The sequence below is a fragment of the Rhopilema esculentum genome, chromosome 6 (assembly GCF_057945365.1).
Source record: "Rhopilema esculentum isolate cy_ngs chromosome 6, ASM5794536v1, whole genome shotgun sequence".
Classification (NCBI taxonomy): Eukaryota; Metazoa; Cnidaria; class Scyphozoa; order Rhizostomeae; family Rhizostomatidae; genus Rhopilema; species Rhopilema esculentum.
This window is the reverse complement of record NC_142820.1, coordinates 9,689,275-9,712,463: the sequence shown is the minus strand read 5'-3', so window position 1 is coordinate 9,712,463 and position 23,189 is coordinate 9,689,275. Positions and strand designations below refer to the sequence as shown.

General features: G+C 35.6%; 1 protein-coding gene across 5 annotated transcripts; it reads right to left on the bottom strand.

Annotated features, from left to right (window-relative positions):
• Window positions 1-35: 35 nt before the first annotated feature.
• LOC135686000 (MBT domain-containing protein 1) lies at window positions 36-23,186 on the bottom strand. Of its 5 annotated transcripts, XM_065202138.2 has the most exons (20): window positions 23,005-23,186; window positions 20,076-20,129; window positions 19,484-19,555; window positions 18,044-18,259; window positions 17,195-17,252; window positions 16,258-16,442; window positions 15,718-15,751; window positions 13,016-13,131; window positions 12,394-12,655; window positions 11,759-11,847; window positions 10,927-11,167; window positions 10,268-10,356; window positions 9,370-9,613; window positions 8,185-8,270; window positions 5,941-6,167; window positions 5,374-5,612; window positions 4,474-4,914; window positions 3,837-4,126; window positions 2,750-2,884; window positions 36-808 (listed from the first exon to the last, which is right to left on the bottom strand). In XM_065202138.2, exons 3-19 carry the CDS (start codon window positions 19,523-19,525, stop codon window positions 2,750-2,752), a joined length of 2,994 nt encoding a protein of 997 aa, XP_065058210.2. In that variant the 5' UTR covers window positions 19,526-19,555; window positions 20,076-20,129; window positions 23,005-23,186; the 3' UTR covers window positions 36-808. The 5 variants fall into 5 exon arrangements, with proteins under 5 accessions (XP_065058210.2, XP_065058208.2, XP_065058211.2 ...); XM_065202136.2 differs by having other exon boundaries at window positions 36-2,884; window positions 23,005-23,185; XM_065202139.2 differs by having other exon boundaries at window positions 36-2,884; window positions 3,837-4,105; window positions 23,005-23,185.
• Window positions 23,187-23,189: the final 3 nt, after the last annotated feature.

The window sequence follows — 23,189 nt, the reverse complement described above, 5'->3', positions numbered from 1 at the left end:
ATGACACAGTTAAGGCACGACGAAAAAGACACCGGTCATTGTACGCACATTATGCTAAAATTGGCTAAAAGAATTCTGACATTCTTTAACGCAAACTGATAACAAGCTGTGTTAGGAAAAATAGTATGTTAATTAGTGTGTGGGTCTACTGACATCATGCTTTTCCGTCTATTTGAAGACTAAAATGCATATAACTACTCAACAGCCAGAGTTTGGCCTTGTTGCAAATTAATAAAACCCCATTAAATAATTATGGCTTACGACACATATTGGGGAACAAGATTCTTCTCGTGTGATCTACACACCTAAATCTCCTTAACCAAAGCAGTAAGAGTTCTGATTAGCATTAGCTTACTTTAGGAATTCAATGATACTAAACAGGTAGTTGGTTAAGAAACTGGTTTTTGGTGTCATTTACGCAAAAATATTTGTGAAATTCCGGAAAAAGGTCTCTAATAAAATTGCTAACAAAGTGGCAATTGATTTGTACTTGGAATTGCAGAAAAATTAAAATGCTACAAAATTTTACACTGTTAAAAGCAGTGGTGGGTATGCTTAAAATCTTGTAATATATGACTATCTCTCTATTTGTTGGAGTTTGAACAATGTCTGAGTTCTCACTGGCACAATACAAGTAGACAAAGGATCTAAAAAAACTCGAATAGCCTAACGAGGGAGAAAGACCTAAAAGGTTTGGGTGCTAATTTTCTAAAATAATTATGTACACAAAAACGTATACCTTACATATATATTTATATATTTTTACATCTGATTCACATTTGCTGCACCTTATCAGCCAGTTCAAGTGCTAGAAGAAGAATAAGAGCTGCAAGGCCATCAGCCTAACTACCAATAAACAATTGTTTCAAGTTATAACTTACATTTGACAAAAATTATATCAAATGCTGGTATAGACCTAGACTTGTCTCATCAAAGAAATAAATAAATCTATAAGCATAGAAGATGCAAAAACTGGTTCACCCTTGGTTAATCTAACTTGAGCTGAGGAATGATTCACATTTAATTCATGGTTGAGGTCAGGCATAAAAGTGATACTACACTTAACAATAGATGAAGCTATCAGCACCTAAGCAGCCACTACCTCTCGCTGCGACCTTCTATAATACGAAAATGCTTCTTTTGAACTTCGAGCGATAAATAAATATGATGATGCTTTTGTTGGGTAGGGTAACCATACGAGCTGAAAAACTGATGCAAAAATCTTAAACATAAAATAAACTACACACCCAGCCTCTCTCTGAGGAAAGATATTTCGATCTAAATTCCTATAAATGGGGAATCCCTAAAATTTCTATGCACGATGACAATAATCAATCAGATGTTCTGCTCTGATCTTCAAACAACACTCTTCTGGCTGATAACTTAAACTACATTTGAACAAAATGTACTTCAAATAAAACAAGGGTTAACTAACATGAACATGTCGAATCTTTTCATGAGTATTTTGGTAAACCAAAAGTGCAAAGGATGTTTCTACGCACAATTCGCCATATTAAATAGCACACAAAAAATTGCTAATTTTCCGAAAGATTGGTTTTCTCCAAAATTGCATCATCTAAAGAATCTGAGTATAATAAACTATGCAATGGAAATGCGTGACAATATTCTAACCAAATTGGTCCGATACAAAACATTTAATTCGGTCTCTGATCTTGAGCTCAATACAATTTTTTACTTTAACATGATCACAACCGAATATAATTTGAATTTTTTTTGGCTATAAACTTGACAGTAGTTTGAACTTGTATCATTTTTATAGCTCCAAAACAATCAACACTCGTTCTTCGCTCTTAGCTCTTATGCCAGCGGCCAAGAAACATTTTTCAAACTTACAAAAAATAGGTCAAACGCTGCTTTGGAGCCTTAATTTGCAATCTTGGAAACCAGAATGCTTGAAATTTGGTTGAAACCACATACATAAGCCCCTTAAAGGCAATCGACAGATGCTAAAGTGGCTTGGACCGTCGGTCGATCTACTATTAATAAACGTGAGCGTGGTAATAAGCTTATTGATTGGCCAATTTTGATTGACAGATGGTTTAAGCCTCTTTATCATGATGGCTTAAGCCTCTTTATCATTAGCTTGAACTTTCATTCCAATAATTTAAATTTTTCTACAATGCAGGATTTTTTCCCTGCTATTGAACAAGTTAAATGAATCCATTAAATTTGACAATAACACGGTAAAACGGAGACATAACATACTTTAATGTTTCTCTGTTCCCATTTTTCCGTTCCATCTTGAATTTTTGCTGTACCAAAGTCTCATTTGATTCCTTTTTACCAGGAACGTTTTACAAAGAGACCTGCTACACCCCGGCTAAATTGTTAACACTAGAATATGGAAGAAGCAGCCCGGACGCTTGTTAAATAGTGAGAAAAAATCAACCTGGAAATGTTTATTGCACCACCACTTCTACTCCTCATCGAGAATTCTTCCATCCGCCCCATCATTTCATCCACCTGTCTATTCCAGACATAGAATGTACTTTAACAAACTTCTGCAGATCTTTGCTTTTTGAGCAAGTTACGACAACAATTTTTTGTGGCGTGTGAGAACAGGTTATCTGTGGTCCTTCGAAATTTGTTAAAAAGGAACACAGCTATTTTCAACTACCTGGGTCACGGTACCTTTTCATTCGGCTCCTAATAAAACCAAGTAACACAAGAAGGTAAAAAAATTAAACTTATCTCTGCTTTTTACAAATTGAATGTTCATGTAACGAACCTACGAATGCAGTCCCCACATCTTCTTCAGACTTTGAAGGGCATCCATTAATTTTGTTATTGGTCCGAGTTTGTTATCCGTCAATGCCTCAAGAGCATTGGCTGGTAATAAAAGTAGCGCTTTGCCATCTATTTCCTGCCAGAGAAAAATACTTGTAATAATCCGATTTTATTGTTAAGCTCGAAGATGGCACGGAACAGCAATAACAATTAGTTGTATTCTAAAAAGCAGTTTTGGTCTAGTCAGAATCATAAATTGGATGCCCTATGTATGATGATACGAACTCAGTCCCCCTTCGGTTACCTATCAATGTTTAGGAGGTTTCACAACGTGCATTACACAACCTACCATGGCTACAAAACATTATTGTTCTTGTGACCAACTACAATAGACATATTTTCATTTACATCTGAACAATTGGTTATTAAAGGTAGCGAAAATGTACACAGCGAGAGTGATGTTGAAAACTGATGTTCTTGATGGCACACAAACATTTACATAAAAAAATGTCAATTTTCAACAGATATTTTTCTCCCTGAAAGTTTCCGCAAAATTGTCCTTTCTCACAAATTGGTAAACAAAAAGAAAACTGGAAGCCCAGATTCCTTTCCCGCTGTTCGTGCAATTTTCATAATATAGGGAAAGCTGATAGGTGGGTATAGGGTATCTGGCTGTGGAAGCATTACACTGACCCTTAATTTTGGTAAAGCTGGTTTGCAAAATCGTTAGTTGGTAGGTAGACTCGATGCAAGGTAGGTAAAATCGAGAAAGTATTGCTTTCGTGAATGTCTTCGTTTGAAGCTATCAACATGCCTGTTAACCACGATCTATAGTTAAAGTTCGTTTGCGTTAATTCCAGGCCAGAAGAATGCTTGTTACTACTGTCCTTTAAGCTTTTTCCAATTACTTTAAATATCCTAGAGGTATAGTTAAAATTTGCTTTTTATGACTGAAACTTTATCAATGTTAGGCAGGTAGGGCATAAAGCCGGAAACATTACATATTAAAATAACAGTGGCACCGAGACCGAGATTTTTATGAAACGTGGGTTTATGGCAACAACTTTGATTTCGAATTGATCACAAACCTGTTTTTGAAACGTCATGGCATGATCTTGACAGCCAATGGCAGCGAGAAAATCCATAACCTCGTTCACAGTCCACGTCCTCGGATCTTTGCTACGAACAGATTCTTCATCGAGCATGTTTAACGGGTCGAATCCTCTGTCTTGCGTGGATGACGATGGACCCCCAGGAGAATCAAGGTATTGAGTGGGGGGCATCTTTGATGTTCTTGGTCGTATATCATCGAATTCTTCGCCAGTTTGTGAATCAGGAAGTGCGTGAGTCTCGTTGTCTGGATATGATGTATAACCAACTTTTAATAGCAAATAAAAACGTTCTGCTTAAATTCAAAATATAAAAATACCAGTGATGTTTTCCACGATACTGAGGAAATCTCCTGTACCTAAAAATCATCGAAGCTGCTCTTTATACTACCCTTCCCAAAGAATAAGTACAGTTGGTATAATATAAACGACGAATATAAAACGACGGTCATAGTTTTCTCAAAACCCTTAAATGTTCCACCTGAGTATAATCAAGGCAACAGAAAATTGCTGATTCAAACAGTTTGTAGCGAGCTTTTGAAAAATCAACACAGTATAAATTTCCAAGCACCAAAAACTGGGGGCTTCAAAGATACATAACGAGAAAACCACTTACATTGTTGATTACAATTCGTGTCACATTTTCCACCAAAAAACCTCTCATCGCATACAAAAGAAGGACAGCACTTCAACATGCTACAAACCCTGGCCAGATATTTGGGGATGAGGTTTTGCTTGCTGGGTACACGAACCCTCCTTAGGAATCTTTTGCCACTCTTGCCGGTGATTTCGACGCAAATTACATGGTCAAGTTTCAAATCCTTGTTCTGCTTTGTCTGATAAAACTCTTTGCTGAACAACTCAAGCACCTGATTCGGATCTATGGCTGCGTTAACGATATGATGCAGACATTTGCGGATACAGTTCTGGTGAGGTGGACCTATAAGCGCGCCAGTTATTGAGTCTGGAAGATTTACAACCTCGTGTGGATTTAGAAACGGCCCGGAAGCGCAATGCTGATTGAAGTATATCATGTTACAGCCAGCCTTCGCAACAACTAGAAAAGCAAAAAATTAATTAATTCATTAAAACGAACACCTGACAACTGACCTTCTGACCAACAACTGACAAAACATTCTAAAACTCATTGTTGCATTTTACCTGGTGGAAGCCTGGTAAAATATGAATTGAAGTAAAAGTAACATTTTCTACCGTGCCAGAAAAGATAGAGTTGAATCAAGGATACTGTCTATTGCCTTTTAAAAACTGATTCATACTTAAGATCATTTTGTAAAAAGTTCAGGCATATACATTAGGAAATTTATCCTAAATTAGAATCAGAATTTCTGTCAAATTGAATTTAATCTAGATTCTGCTTGTCTCAAATCAATTCAAAATTTAAGGCGAAGCCAGAAGGCGCTCTTGTTTTATCAGCCAATTGACTGAATACTTTAAGATAGAAACGATGATGATATTGATAATAAGAAAAATTCCTGCAATTAATTGCATGAAATACCTTTTTGAGATGCGGGACTTCTTGGTGGGTTTCCAATGCGCAAAGCACTCGCTGGCTTCTTCTCGAAGGAGTTCTCGCGTTTGATTTTAGCTGGTTTAAATGAGGGTTTACCCCCAGAAAGCGGGTTTTGTTGGGGAGCCTGCTCCTTCGGTTGTGCCATTTTCAATGAAGGTGACGGTACGCTGAAATCAGGACGCTTAGGACGAATTGCCTCGAGAACGACATCCGGCATCTGGGATCTGAAAATAAATAATTCTTAGTCAATGCTTGTAAACCAGAAAGGTCAATGTTCTTAAGAAGGTGTTATTAACTGGAAATATCAATGATACATTTTCTGATTTTCATTGACAACAGTTACATTTTTCATTGTGTGACTGCGGCACTTTGTACCTGTGCGAAAGTCTAGGGCAGTGAAGAGAAACTCTAACATGTACGCAAATAGAAGGGCTACTTTAAAATATTAAAAAAGATTCCAATTTTAGTTTTGATAGATCTCAGAAAACATATTTCACTGCCCAAAACATAGTTTACTAATCATAAACAGTGTTATTATATCAAAAATCGTACCCAGGAGGTTGAAGTGGGTGTCCATTCTTCTCACACCAACCAACTGGGAACAGATCCAACGATTCGCAGTCACACCATTGATCGAATGTAGCGTCCCATCCGTCGAAATGAACGCGAACCAGTGGCCCCTTGGACTCAATGATAGTAGCTGGGCAAATGAAGGATGGCTCACGAAGGTCAACAGCCTCTATTTTCATCCCGGGTTGAAATGGATTTATACGTTTTTCCTAAACAAAGCAAACTTCTTAAGATTTCATTGCATTTAGGAGCTTTGTAACGACAAGATTGGTAGAAATTAATGCCCACTATGTGGTCAAAGTAAACTCCTCAGAACAACCCGTTTCAACTTGAACGATGAAGCAGCTGAGTCAATACGCTTAGGCCTGGAAGCAGAATCGCTATAATGGTAACATTAAATTATGGGCCTCGCTCAAGAGTTTGAAATTTAGCCAATAAACGAGGAAAAAAAATTTAGCCAATTCAAAATAGGGTGAGCTCCATCTACGGTAAGGTGAGATACATCTAAGAACAAGTCGAATTGCGGGGAAATGAAAAATTATAACATTTATGTACGTCAAGAACAAATAATTCTGTTTTCTTTCTAGGCAAAAAAACAATGAGTAGAAACAAATAAGCAATGTCAGAGAATGGTTTGAAACAGGGGCGGCTGGGAGCGGTATTAGCGTTATTAGAATTTTTTTTTCAGCAAAGGCTCTCATAATCTATTGGTCATATATCTTTAAAATGAAACTAGCACCGGAAAATTCTTGGCAAAAACAGTTTATTTGAATAGCTAACTGTTTTCTTGCCACTTTGCAATGATATGCCGTGATATGGCCATGGTGAAGCGAGCAGAAGCCGCTACTCTTGAAACTGATTTGATCCTTTCAAAAAATAGACATCCCTCCTACGCTTGTCGCGACACTTATTGTGACGCATTCATCGGACGGCCTCAAACAAATACTACAGCCACAGCCCTGAAATTTTGCTATTAGGTTTGTGAATCCTAATAGCAACTTTCATGGCATACTGGAAAAACCAGACAATATGACAGTAGGACCCCCATGACCCCAAACTTTCATATCCACCTTTGTTTGTGTCTCCTTGTGTGACGTTAAGTGGCCAATCATGCTGTTGTGAAAGACCCAATATATGCGGACTTGCTATTAGCCGGATTCTTTCTAATAGCAAGATTCCTCCGTTCGCTCTTCCATTCATGTGGCATATTGCGTTTGAAATAAATCATATGGTCGTTTCTAGTTAACGTTGGGGGTTTAAACGACATACTGACAGACAATCCTTTCTTCACAACAACGATAAACACACCAACAGCGACTTCGTTTGTATATATGAAAGATAGTGCTTTTTTTTTATTTTGGTGTAGCGATATGTAGTTTATTCTCAAGCTGTTACGCTAGTTTCATCAAAAATCTAAATCTGCACTTAAATTGAATTGAAAAATATGGTGCTTTGGTTTTTTATGTTAACAATGAGCATTTATCAGAAATATTTGTCCTTATTAAGGAGTATTTCAATGTACGATACTTGCCGATATGATTTTGCTATTAAAAGAGGGCCGTTAATAGCAACAAAAAAGAGGCTACGGCTACGGACAGAGAGCCTTTCATTGTAAGCTGATGATATTCATCTGCGTGCCGCAGGCCGTCGAAGCCAAAGCCTACAGTCGTAATTGAAAGACTGAATGTGTAGACATGACTTCGGAACTGTAGATGTATTCCAATGAAGGTTGTTTTAGTAGAAATTTGAAAGGATGTCTCTGAATTTTATTTAGAACTAAGAAACGTGCTGCAACTTTACAATCTTTTTGGGATTAGTATCAAATTCAAAATTATAAGTCTGATAAGTCTGACAATGGGCCATGTTGCTCTAGAGATCAAATAGCCCCCGACCGTGGCCTTGCCCCCCCCTTGATTTTTGACTCTTTGACTCTTGATTTTTGATCTCTTTATGACTATGAGAAAGAGAGCGTTACAAGGAAAACGGCAAGGTGTTTTCGACTTGCGGCCAAGAAAATCAAGATGTAACGATGAGGTAGAGCATAGAAAAAAACAGTGCAATAATGAAAACAACCATTGAAGAGGGTGGGGTTGGAAGTAAAAAACATCGGCAGCCACGCCCTGATACCACAATTTTCTCTTATAGCAGTTTAAAATCTCTCCCAGCCGCCTGGTTTGAAATAAACTGTTGCAATTTGATAAGGTAGACTTCAGAAAAACAACTTACACACTGCTTGAAAAGTAACGAAGAGACGCGTTTTCCTCCAGTTTTTGCCAAGTATTTTACCCAATCGAAGGATTTCCCAGAATATTCTAGAAAAAGAGTATATAATGAACATTAAGCACCGAAACAAACACGATTAAAGATCAGAGTGACGTAAAATGAGGTAAAATATACCAATATTTGTAACGCTTATCAAAACAATAAACATCCTATACGCAATCATTAGATGGCCTCTCGAATTTTAGCTGCAGTTGCACACATCAGGATCAGGGACGGTTTTAAGCAACAATGATCGGGACGGATTTCACCAACAATGATTTTGGTACCACACCCACCAGGCTACTGGAAAATGATGGAAACGCCCATTTTGCAAAAATAATATAAAATATGGGCTTTATATTGTTAATATTGACTACCAAAATACGGTCTTCACCAAATGGCAGCAAAATTTACCGAAGGACACGGAAATATTGGGGGGGGGGGGGGCGGACGAGAAGTACTGAAGGCTTTCCAAGTTGACTGGTTCGATACAAATGATAGTGAATATATTTCTGTTAAGCTGATTTACTCAGGTATTGAACTAACTACAGACTATCATACCGTAAAAGCTCTATTAAGCCCCCGGGGGGCTTATTTATTCTTTCAGTCCTAAAGGGGGGGGCTTAAAAGAGAGGGGAGCTTATTAGAGAGAGGGGGCTTTTTGAAAATTTGAAGTAAAAAATGTTTTTAAAAATGCCTTTTTCTATTTTTGTTCAAAAATGTCACACAAATGTTCTCAGAAAACTTCGCTAGCAGCTTCAAAAGTCTAATTAATCAATTATAAAGTCCTTTTCTTCATCAGAATCACCAGGATCAATTGATAACCCTGGAACATCTTCGAAACAAATTTCGACTGACTTTAGGCGCACAAGTACGTCTTTACATGGGCCGTATTTAATGCATTCGATCTTATTATCATCACGCCCGTTAACAGACCCACTAAATGCGCATGTTTTTCTATGTTTTACCGGTTTGACAACACAAGATAAGAAGGGGGGCGGGCTTAATAGAGAGTGGGCTTAATAGAGCTTTTACGGTATATTTCAAACTACCTCCATCCTTCGTTGTTATTCGTTTCGAATCACCACGATGCATTAAATATGCAAAATTTCAACAGACAGAGCACAGCTCTTTACAAGGAAAATTTACCTTTAGGCAGGGTGAGGCTTATCTTCTGATTTTTACACCAATGCACAGGGAAAATACTTCGTGAATTAGCATGGCATATGAAATAATTGGTGGTAGAGTCGATTCCGGCGATAAAATAATTGAACCGCAGCGATTTGATCACGGTGGCTACAATAATGTTGCTTGGATTCAGGGGGTCGATTGCTTCGAATTTCGCCCCGGGTTCAAAGTGACCGTACCGGCTAGGCGGGGTTCCCATGGATTCCTGGAAAAGAAGAGCCAAATAAAAATATAGAGCTGATGCAGATGATGCAGAACATGTCACAGGCAATAAATGAATGGTTGACGCAGCAATTCACAGATACGTATAATTCTTACATATAAAGCAGCAATTCATAGATATCAATTCTTGCCAACGTTATCTACACGAATCCGGAAGGCACAACTAATGAATCAAGTTTATTAAAGGTTGAAAATAGTAAAGAACCGCACAAGTTTTTAATCCCAGGTGAATCCGGGTTACGGTGAAGTAAGAAATGCCAAAAAAGGAAACTTTCCTTTTTTAGGAAAGTGGAAAGTAGGAAAGTGGTAAGTAGTAGGACAAAAAATTTTCAAATTGAAACCTAGAAAAAGAGTATGTTCAAAAAGAAGCCTTGAAAATAATTTTCGAAAAGGCTTACAAAGTACATCATCGACAAAAGATAGGACGTTTTAGTTACTGACTGAGCATAATATGAATTCCACTGGCGATGACGTGATGGTGGTGATGTAAGAACATCTATATGGAAAAGCTTTGCCGAAACATGGTGGGTGGCACCCAATAAAATTGGCATGCATAGACAGACAGAAACAATATTTTCATACCGTGGTTGTTTAAAAGTTAATCGGTTAAAAAGAAATATAACTCCTTACTACTTACAGGTACAAAGCATTCTTGTGGAGCGTCACGAGAATTCTGAAGATCTTCTGCTAAAAATTCATTCCATTCTGTGAGCCCTTGTTTCCACCCTGGAAATTACGAAAGAACAGTGATAAAATGAACGGGCTCAATCTATTTTCCAGACAACAGAAACATGAATTCATGACAGACATAGACAAAGACAATTAATGGGAGATGCAGCAAAATAAACAAAACTTTTATTAAATTTCTATTAGAAGGGCACGGCATACAATATCTGTTGCTTTAAAACTGTTTCTTACAAGTTTGAAAACTTGAGGACTGTATTTCTTGAATAATCTTTTAACAACTGAATTCCTACGAAGGAGTTACATAAAGCAATTCGCATTGGTATGACAAATAAAATCTAATCTTTAGCAGCACCTTTAGATAATTCCTTCTTTCATTATTTCGTAACTTCTTAACAGTTGTTGCAACAAAGCACAAATAGCAAAGCGAAGGTAACAAATCACTACTAGCTTTGCATAATTTTGCTTCTAAGTGAGTAAACTTTCCTGTTTTTGCCAAGCTTTTATCAAGCTTTTAAAGCAAAATATCAAGCTTTTAAAGAAACAATATTATAAAATATTAACTGAAGCAGGAATGTAATTAACATATAATTGAGCAAGAACAGCACCGACCGACTGGCGGTTGGAGTGTATGGCCAACCAGTGATGACCATCCCACAGGATGAATGTCACACGAGAGGTAATGGCAGAGAAAATCTTCATTCATTTCGGCGTCAAGCCCATCATATCGCAAGCGCAGTCTATCACCAACAATATCCACGATCGTTGCAACACACATCGACACCAAGTTGTGTTTATCAGACACTTCAACTTTCATGCCAATGTCGAATTTGTTGTGGTTTCCGTTTTGTACCTTCGTTTAAAAAAATTACAAAATATAAACATATTGATATCATGAAGAAGATTAACATTTCTAAAGTCTTGTTTTGAATATGAAATCCAGCACGACCGATTGTTAAAGTCGAAATATCCGTGATATCGCTGGAAATTGTTAGATTCTTGTCCACGCACGTTGGAAAATTCGGCATTAAACTTCACTGGTTAGAGTAAAGCTGTCCATCATAAATCGACCAATCAAATGGTGATGACTTCGACGTCTATTGTCTGTTACACAAGCTAGAACACTATCAACCGAGAAAGGATATTCTAAAAGCAATTCAACAATTTACTTTCCAACAACGACTGAGCCTTCTGTGCAATGAAGAGCCCTGGCTACTGCTATAATGACAAGACCTGGGTTTTAAGCATTCGTAGAATATTGTAACCATTATGATATCACAATGCCTGTTAAAAGACCACTTGCTTCACTATGGTCGATGAAACGTTCAGGTTAGATACCCAAAAAACAGATTGCTATTGAGGTAGACACAAGATACACAGTAGACAGGTCCATACAGTTAGGAAGCTAGCCCATTTTGTCCAATAGAACTGATTTGGTACATACCCTTTCTAAAAAGTCATTAGAGAATGTCCGTGCCCCAGAGAGCTTTTTGAACAGATACTGTTGCCAATTCGATCTTCTACTTTTGATAGCTAAAATGAGAACATTTGTATGGCATAAACTTCCCAGGAAACTACAGGTTATTGTCATATATTAGCTATTATTTCAAAAACAATTAGTCGGGACAAAAAGGTTTGTGCAATCTGTGGTAGCCAATGTTCCTTTTTGTCTACGGTTCTGAATTCAAGTTGCTTTTCGTGTATTCTGGCTGGGACAAAAGAAGACTTAACTTATTCGATCTAGCTAATTCAGAACTCTTCAGTATTCTTAATGAGCAGGTGTCTAAAAGATGTGAACAGTTGTGCATACTAAGGTAGGAAGAACTCATATTTGAATAGGCGACAGCCAGATAAGCATATGAACAAGCAAGGTTGCTGAGCAATGAAATCGACAAAGTACAACATAATACAATCAGAGGTGACGGTAACTACATCAATTAGAATAAAGTTGTCCTTGATAGAAAGTGGCCAATATCTTTGCTGTTGCTATCTGTAATCGAAAGTTGAAAGACCACAGTAGCTTCAAACGAAATATACTGTGCAACAGAAAGATTTTCGGACGCGTTAAGGTTACATTACCTGGCGGTGGAATTAGAAGCTTCTGCACGCTGTAGCACCATCCAACTGGATGCACGTTTTTTGACCTGACGTCGAACCAAAAGTCATCTACACCATCATCTTCATACCCTTCATATCGCAACAACATCATGTTAACGTTAACTTTAAGAATTGTTGCAACCCAGTAAGCCGTTTCGTTGTCTTTAGGCGTACCATTACTGCAGTTGACTACTTCTACTTTCATGCCAACATGGATTTCGCTAAGCGTAGGCGCACGCATTGTCTATGGAGGAATTCCAAATTAATACAAGTTTTACTTTAAACAAGCATGGTATTGAATTTGTAAAAATCAACGATTTCATTCTCGTAGAAGAGAACTGGTGTTTAAGAGGTCATTTTAAGCTTAGGGTTAGCATTTTCGTGGCTCTTGGCTAGTAAGTTTGAAACTGAATGAGGATATTCACGCCACAACGATTGTAAATTATAAAGTGGGAGGATAACCAAAGGCCGTGAAATAATCAAGCCTCCTAGATTGGTCAATTTCTTGTCTAGTACATTTGCTGAAATGAAACCAAGAATTCTATAACGATTCATGATCACTTACTTTAATCAAATAATCGAAAAGCTAACATTAAATTCTTACGTGTTTAAAAAAATGTTCGGGAGCAGGCTTATCACCAGTACTTTTCAAGTATTCATCCCAGCTGAAGACCTGGTCAATCCAACTCGAAGCCGACTGCGCTGAGCTGCTTGGAGATTCTGCACATGAGAGAATAGGAATGATGTGTTATGATTTTAATTAAAGTGCATAACTATTATACAATATTTTATACACTTTACAATTCAAAACCTATCACATATTATCATAAACTAATCTAACTAAATTAGTCTTTAACGACGATTTAAAACTATCATTGTCAATAGCACGAATTTCCAACGGAAGACTGTTCAAAAAACTAGCTGCAGCATAGGCAAAAGTGCTAGCACCTAATGTTTGGTTCTTGAAACGAGGAACGTTTAACAGCAGCGCACTACTCGATCTGAGAGTTCTATTAGGCACATACCTCTCTATCATGTCCCGTAAAAACACGATACGGCTGATTAACAAGAAAGTTGACTAGTACTACGTTAAGCAGCTTTAAAAAATAGGGCCTACAATCCTGGCCAAAACTCGTGAGACTGCTTCCCAAATGCAATTGGGTTCTTATTCAACGTGATCCCCTACCCCCTACATCAATGTTGGGGTGTTTGTATGGGCTAAAATCGAATGCTGGGACATTTAGCTCTCAAACGACACCAACATTGATATAGGGGGGAGGGGAGAAATTGATATGTCCTCATTTTTCTTGGGAACAATTGATAGCATGCCGAATTTTTAAATCAGTGTCAAGGAGTTTTGGCCACGATTGTAGGCATATACAATGAGCCGAAAATGGTGGGGTGCGTTGTGATTATACAGAGATATGATTGGCAATGGTGTACGCTGGTTGCAAGATAGCAGGCAAGCGGATGCCAGTGTTTTGAATCAGTAATGCAATATAAAATGAATAACAAAAAATAAACAAAAGAATAGCAATTAAAAATAGTAATGTAAAACAAATTCTTATTATTTCTTAATTTTGTGATTCTGCTGCCTATCGGTATGCGATAGGCACTGATTAACGTCTTTGAGTCCCTAAAACACTGCAGCTATGATAAAATAATTCAATCACTCTACAAACGATCCTCAAGATAAACAAAAGATGAGGAACTGAAAGCAAACAGTAACTGAGTCATACAATTTATTCTAGCTCCTTGATTGAAGAATAAAAACAAATGCCCAGAGTTCTGATAAGCAAAAAGCAAAAATACAGAGAACCGTAGATTGAAAGTCAAGCAAAAATACAAGAAGCAGCGTATCAACCTGGCTGCTAATAAGTAACGCCATTTTTAATGCCGATCGAAAACAACGAATCGCTTGAAAAAAAATTTCATTGAGTTTGTTTACAACAGCATTCAGGAAAAGCCATTCGGTTTTTCTAAATCAAAGCATTTCGTGATTCCCCTTTTGCCATTATAAGTATTCAGAAACATTGAACAGATCTAGATAGGCCTTTTTTAAATTGCTTTGGAAACCAAAGCTACAACTTGACAACATCTTTCAAAGTAACTGTTGCCTACAAAACCTTCAAAAATCACCGAAATCCGGATACATTCAGATTCGGGGCAAATCTATGCCCATATAAAACAAAAGTTTTTATCCAATTCATTTGAACCCAGTAATGGTGAATGTCAGAATTTTTAACTGGTCAAGCGTATAAGATGTTCAATCTGAAATACAGTTTTAAACGTTAAAGCATGTAGAATTCATGGAAGGGCGGAGCACAAACACTTCAAAAACACTGTCATGGCCTTGTTTTGTGTGGTTCTTTCAATTGCATTAAATAAAAACAGACACAGAATTCTCATGCTATTTTTTACCGTTTATCTTATTTCAGCTCAGCATGCGAGTTAAGCTGCATTCTAACCAGAGATGAAATGTAAATTTTCAGGGGATTTAAGAAATTTTATCTGTCGTTGTGTTGTGCACCATCAAAACAATCTTAGACATCCTGAATACATTTGACCTTATCATAAAGACAATCGAAGCAATCTCCGTTGCAAAGAAAGGTCACGTCGCTAGGCAAAATAAATATAGGGCTTCTAGTTTAACTTTTTAACACCTGGTCCATATCAACAATTTTGTATATTCACATAGATCAAAGAGACATGGGACCATTTTGGACGGACATTTTGGAAGGACAAAAGACAGCCCCTTTTAATTTGACAAAAAAAACGTGGACATTCTCAGCTCCAGCAAAGGTTTTATAAACTATAACATAAACTAAGGCTCGCTTTTCATTTTAAACGACTTTATCATTACAATATTTTTTGTTGTCTAGCAAGAAAGGAAAAAATTGTATTTAAAGATACAAAAAAGATTGGCATCTGAAAAAAACTGAAACAATTAATTCACTTAAAAATTGCGAAAAAGCTGCGGTTAATGAAAAAACCATTTTTTTTGGAAAGATTTTTTGGTAGGTTTTAAAAAACCTTTGGAAAAAAAGGCTTTAAAAAAACTTGAAGAAACTCGTTAGTCACTGGACAGAGATGTTGATGTTACTACACTAATTCAACTTACAGCATCACTTTGAAAAATTCTTCAATTCATTTAGTATATAATTTTTTATTTTAATTTTAGACCCTAGATTCGGATTAAGAGCAAGAATTTTAGTCTACCAAGAATAAATTTGCAGTGTGTTCTTTAACAAAAATTAAACACGAAATAATTGTGGCAAGTACAGGGTTATTTTCAGAGCAACTTACCAAGCGATGCTTCCAGCGGAGTGTCTAGTCGTTGCTGGAATTGAACAAAATCTCAAATCCACATTTGTGGCAAACTGTACATGACAGTAATAATGTACACTTGTATATCTGGCCCAGAGCAACAAATTCAAAGAAAATATCACGTGTCAGAAAAGCAAATGAACGAGATGACAGCAAATACTCTGAAAATGAAGATTACTTAGCCTGTCATAGCAAAATTTCATGAAAGATAGCAGCCTTAAAGTTGCAGAGCATAGGGGAAATTGTAATATTAATGCAATGCCTTACTCTCAGAATAAAACTAATTAAATATGCAGGAGATAGTCTACCATAAAATAGGATGTTATTGTTGGACCCTGATCACGAGACACAATTGTGAAAAGACATGGTCAAATATTCATGGTCAATTTAGCAGCGAGAAAATTCTTCAAGAATTCTGAAACCTGCAGCTGGAAGCATTATCGTTTGCCAATTCTGGCCTGGAACTTGCTTTCTTATAAACAATTAAATCTTCAATTGTGGATACAAAAAGAATCTTACTCGTTTTTGCTTGCTTGCTACTCTTGGTCTTTTCTTAGCTGCAGGCCTTTTTCCTAGAATATTTCTATTGGTGTTTTTCTTTTGACAAGCAGAGAATTTCTTGGCACATTCCATCCGGCAAAATCGCTTGCTTTTTGAGTAAAATGATTCCCTGTCACCAAGATGTCCACACAATTCACAGAGAGCTTCAATTCAAAGGTTAAAGAAAATAAAAAACTCATAGATAGTTTTAGGAAAAGGTTGATAGATGCATTTATAAAATTGTTCAAAGGAGTTAAGGTTCAGCACAAGGAGCATAACACCTTAATTCAGCAATACAAGTAACAGATATACTGTAATTTTATATACCAACAAAATGATGCGTTGAAGATATCAATTATTATTAGGGAACAGTTGCCTGATGATCGTATTAAGCATGAAACTCTGTTCTATAGACCAATGCATGAACAACACTGCCTATAAGGTATCAAGTACTCTATGACAGATGGGCTAGGATAGCTTATAGTAAAAGTACACCGATCATGGGCAACTTAGAGTCAGGAAATGGTACTCCATCATGGGTTTGAAAAAATTTTTGTAGCTCGGATTTGAGTTCATGCCAAATGACACTTGGTCAATTCTTTTCAAGATATGAATCCTCTATCCAACAAAATACAAACTGACGACCAAGAATATCTTCCTCATTTTCATAATAGGCAACAGTGATTTTTTTGTACCTCCCTAGCTTCTAAAGGCAGCTTTTTGGGACACTGGAAACACTATGCTTATTGAGCATTTGGTGTGCTTTATGTCACTACCAAAATGACATGCAAAGACTCAACAACTGGTCGCTAATATACAATGAAATCAACATCAAAATCCAGTTTAGAAGTAAGATCAGAAATGAAAAACAAAATTAAATTATAATAAACAGTATCCTAACTTGATCATATCTTACCCATTCCGGCTGGAATATTGATATCACCTTCTTGGTCACCACCAGTGAGTGAATCATCCTAAATATTTTAAAGGTGAGAAAATCAATCATTTCAGTATATTTTATCATTACAGTAACAAGACATGAAGCTGACTATCAGTGTTTAAACAATAAAGATTACAGCTTACTGGTCAGTCGGGCAGAACTTTATGCCATATGCACACATACAAGTGGGTAGGAAATGATAGTTGTGAGAAATCTATTGCAGCAAATCAGAACTTCAAAGAAAGTAGAGTTTTGTAGAGGTAGCTATGCTCGCAGCAAACATTAGTCAAATCTCTTTTAACATATAATGACCTGAAATATTGCTTTAAATCTTATGTTTTAAATCAATTGTTGACTTTCATTCTGAGTTACTATCAACAAAAACAAATAAAAAACCTATAAATAAGGAAATTTGGAAATAATAACTAAATAATATTGAAAGGAAAATATTTTTTTTGCCTTCTTGAGTTGTTCAATGCATAGGCAAGTTACATATATATATTCAATGCATAGACAATAAGAGAGAAGGATGAACAAAGCCAAAACAACTGAATTCAGAAGCCACTAAAGCCAATAGGAGAATAAGGTCAACCAAGACAAATAAAGCTGTGGATGTCAGGAAGGACTTTGGTAAAAAAAATTGCCATTAAACCTCTTCAAAAAATCCTCTTCAATTAGAGACAAATAATTGCCATCTGTCTGTATAAATACAGTTAATTAAAAAACATACAGGCATTGCTGAAAAGACACAAAATATTGAAATGACAGATGTCATCAAAACTGACTGCCCACATTTTGATATATGAAAACAGTACTTATCCTTACCCACTCAGATGTTGTGCTGAGGTCTCCTTCAACTGGCTCATCTGCCATTGGAAGGGCACTGCCATGGAGGATAGCATTTTCCTCACCTGCAACAAGACTCCCTGCAGCAGAGGCAATCTCATCTAGGCTCTCATGCTCGCTAGCTAGTTCTGGGTGTTCCTCCTCCCCATAGAAGGAAAGGATACCCGCTTGGGTAGGATTATCCTCAGCCTGGAACTAAAAGAAGCAATCGATAGCTCAGAAGATCTACACAAACTGTAATTTCATTTTCCCTTCAGTGTTTTTATCAATTCTATGTTTCACTTTATCACAGAAGGATGATGGATTGAATTGTCTATGCTGCATGCTTGAAAATCTTTAGCTTAAAACAAACAAAAATGACATAATTAGTTTCATTTTTATTGCTATTATTTAAAACATCAAACCTTTACAAACTAAATTCTATTGCATTAAATAAAACCATAAATTACATTTTACATGGAATTACATTCAATGGGCTTTGATTTTTTCTTCTGATGAATCAGATGCTGTTTATTAAATACAAAAAAGCAAGGACAAAAAAGCCATAATAGGTACTATTCAATTTGTAGACACAAGAAATTTCATTTTAAAAGTGAAAAATAAAAGCTGGTTATCAACCTTTGCTAAGAAAGGAGACAATAACACAAAACATGATGACAGGTGCAGTGAAGGCTAACAAAAGTAGTTTGTATGAAACAGGAAATCATAAATGTAAAATCTTTTATATTCAAAATTAATAGCTACTGGTAACAGGTCATGTGCTAGACACGATAAAGGTACTAATAAAAATGAAATAAGTCAAGGCTGGAACATTACAAAACAGAATGGTATGAATTATATCATCACTCATAGATAACATCAAAATCTATGAATTGCAAACAAGTTTGTTTGGAATCTGCATAACTCTATGAAACCTGGTATTCTTTGCCAAAGAATAAAAAAATTCAACAGTCAAGAGTGCTTACAATTTGCATGTATACTCTTTTTCAATGACTAGAGACTGGGCCCATTGTTGTATGAATTTAAATCACATTATCATAAACTTTAAATCTAGTGGTTGTTTAAAGAAGTTACTTTTTAGTTCCTTAAGTAAATAATAATTTTCAAGCAAAGAACAAAACATTGAGATCCTACAGAGTCCCGGATAAGCCTTTTTGGATATGCCTAAAAAGGGTCAGAGTTATCCAATTAAAAAAGCTTCATATTGTATGTACCAGCATTTTTTAAGCCAAAAAATGAATATAGACATTTTTGGTCGAGAGGCCAATTAACTGTTACAGATATTTCATCAAATATTACATTTGGTCTGTCAAATGGTGTTTCAGGCTAACCAAAATCTATTGTAAGCAATTCTAAAGTACAATAATGGGAATAGGTAGAATTGGGTCTTGACATAATTGGAATGGTCTCTAAGCATACCTTTTTTCTATGTTTCCTAAAAATATTTACATTCCAGGCCATATTGACTCAATACCCACTTCAGTTCCTATGCTTTTACAAGGACAAATGAACAGCTTTAAAATCATTTTCAAAAATATGATATAGACTTTGAAATTTTCTAAAATTTGTCAAATACATGTCTATCTGTTACAAACATTCTGAAATCATTTATCAATCAGGCATTTTTAGGAAGACCGAGCATGTAAAAATGTTTCGGATTCTTTGTTTGATATTTTTGAGTACATTGGTTTTGCACAGTAGTAGTGTTAAGAGAAAATCGGCATCATTTATACATGCTAACAATGAATTCTGGGTCTGGCATTGAAAACATGCTTTGTTGGGCATGTGAAATAATTATTTTCCTAATAACAACAGTAGACATGTGCTAATAACATAATATCCATGACAAAAAGAAGGCTCTTTACTTTAATTGGGTCTCATTTGCTTTCAATTATGTTTGTTGACAAAAGATGAATATTTAATGTATTCAGCTGAAAATGGGTAAATAGGCTCTGTAAAACTGATTCACAAATAAAAAGAAATGAATAGGAAAAAAGAAAAATACCCTTACCATCAACAATCTTGGTAGTTTTCTCAACCTTCAAATTAGGATTTTTCAATTCAGCTAGAAACAAGATTTTGAACAAAGTTAATTATTTTATATATACCTTTCAAAGATCACATAAAAGCAAATAAAAATAATAACCCCATCACATTTATATATACAGGTTCAAAACATGATAAGCAAATGTGAGCTGTTATCAGTCATAGACCTTCTTAAGAAATAAAACATAGTAAATAAGTAACACCGCAATCCAACGAGAATGAACAACAACAAAAACACATAAATCAGTAATGGTTTATATTTCAACCTGGCATACAAGGCTTCATCAGAGCAAAAGTAATGGACTTAGAATGTACAAATTTAAGAGGCCATGGTGGTGTCAGATTGGTTGATGTGGAATGGTGTGAATGCAGGGCAGCAGAGAAGAAACAGGTAATGAATGTGGAAGAGGATAGGGTGGCGAGAAAGAGAGAGTGGATGGTGGTGGTGAAATGAAAGTGTTATGAGGATGGGCAGTAATGATAATAATGAAATGTTACTGTATTATTAAATAATGATAATAATAATGGTCATGGTAGTAAGAAATAAAAATAAAAAAGTAATTAAGGATAATGATGATGAGAATATTGAGAGAAATTATAATGATTATAAAATAGTAAAATTGGGTGGTAGAAAATGTGACAATGTGGGTGATGATGGTGTGTTGTTGTAAGGTTTGGTTCATATGCCGTTCTGTGTGAGAGTGTTTGCCAAGCCAATGAGGTATTGCTTGGCAAACATTCTCACAACGAATGGTGTGAATGAAGTTAAATAAATATTTATGAGCTTAATAAGTAAAATTTGCAAACAAATTTAGAGAATACATCAAGAGAGAATAACAAAAAAAGACAGACAAGTTAAGTGTCAGAGTTTACTCATTTTTGAATATCCTGTTGAAATTAAGTTTTTAAAATCTGGCTGCAATTTAATTGATAAAAATATCAGAGCTTCCAAATCTCTGCAAATGATCAGAGAATCAAAAGTTTTATTGATATTAATTTTCCAATAAGCTTGCAAAAAGACTGCCTTTCATAAATCTCCCTTGGGTAATTTTAGTTAGTTTCTCAGTTAATTTTAATTTTCAATTTCAACTAAAATGGTCTGGCAGGTTACACAAAAGATTATAATATTAAGATTTCCTGAATAACTGAAACTTTAGCAAATCTTACCACTAGTTTTTGGAAAGACCTAAGAAAAATTTATACCTAGATCCCTACTCATCAACTTGAAAGGGGTCTTTCTATTAAAAATGAATTGATAAAAATAATTTTAACATGATTTTAATGCATATAAAAAGTTTCAAAATTTTATGCCAAGTCAACCAAGCTGCAGATCTTTATATATATATATATTTGTTTATATATCAGTCTTTGTTCCTTTTCTATTTTTGGCCCAGAACCTATCAACCACACCCCCCTGAAAATTACCAAACATAACTTTACTATTGCTGTGAGTGTGGTCAAGGCCTCATCTGAAAAGTACTAAAAAATAATATTTGGATTGATAGGTTCCATCAAACAAAATTTCAAACTCAAAGGGGGTTAGTCTTACAAAAAGTCCCTTATTCCACAAAATACCTAAGCCAACAAAGCGTTTTTTTCGATTTTATAACCACCTTATACTATACATGAATCTTTGTAAATAGGAAAGTATTTGTCTGGGCTTTGCAGTTAGTAGAGAAATAAAACTTTTTCAAGTTGAAAAATAATATATTCCTACATAAGAACTATATATACATATTATATACAAACATAATTAAGAAGGCATTTTATGGACAGTGCAAGTTGTTTTCTCTGAAATATCATACTTCTAACAAAATAAATACTCTGATACCATGCTAATGCAAAACATCAATAAACTGCTTCAAACTTTTAAAATACTATATAACATACTATATATATATAAATATATGATCTATCACACTCTATCAACTGCCCTTTTACACGCATGAATGTAAATTAGCTTTCAAAAAAGCTTGTGCAAATATATATTTAATGAAAAATGATGAAGCCAAAAGCAAAATGTCTTATTCAAGATTTTTCAGTAAGTTTATATGCTATCTTTAGACATTTTACTAATGAGTTTTTTCATAAAGCCTATATAATAAATTTTTTTGTCTTACCAGTTGCCAACTATCACTTATCTTTAAATTTTATCTAAACGATTAAAAACGTTGTGGAGTTTGCTTAGAATGATGAAAAACGGTTCAAGTAAAAGAAAATACTTTGGAATTTAAGTTATTAGAATGATGAGTATCTCATTAAAGGTAAAGAAAGAAATTGCCTTTCGTTGACATTTAAGAAATGCACATATATATACTGGCAAACGGACGGATTTCTCTTGTTGCTTTAATTGGAAAGGATTGAAATATGCCTTCCTTATGCGTTGAAAAATTGTATTGAGAATTAAGGGCAAACATTTGATGTTCTATTTCACTGTAGTGTGTAGGCCTATCTGATCTCAAATATTTCAAGGGAAAAGTAAAACTCCATAGCAACATAGCCTAATTTCCTTATCTTGACGCCGACGAAGCACAAGTTTTGAATGCAAGTTTTTTACAACTAAATTATGCAATATATAGCGCGGAATTAGCTTCACTAAGTTAACTTAGCAACAGCTTGCGTTGTGGAGCATCTCAAAAGTTTATTTACGGTCGTTTTCAACTGCGAATATATACACTCCCCCTTTTAAAAATAACAACGAATCTAAAAAGTAACGATAGGAACTTTCTGCGCTGTCAATTAAATTTGAAACAACGTAATCAGAAAGTACATAAATTTTCTGGATGCACGCAAACAAATGGGATCCCACGGCCTATGCTCGCTTGTGATCACAATCATTCAAAAATGGCCTAAAATACGATCACTGCAAAAGGCAAATATACTCTACAACTCACCACGATTTCAATAGTTTCCTGAAAAATTAGCCCATCGAATGTTTGATTTACTTCTAGTTATCAAAACGACGAGTAAAATGCCAATCCATATCACATTTTGGAACGTCGCTTTGATATTCTAAAAAATACACGAAGCTGGTAATCTGCCGCTCAGTTTGATTAGAAAGGCGAACCCTAGGGCATGC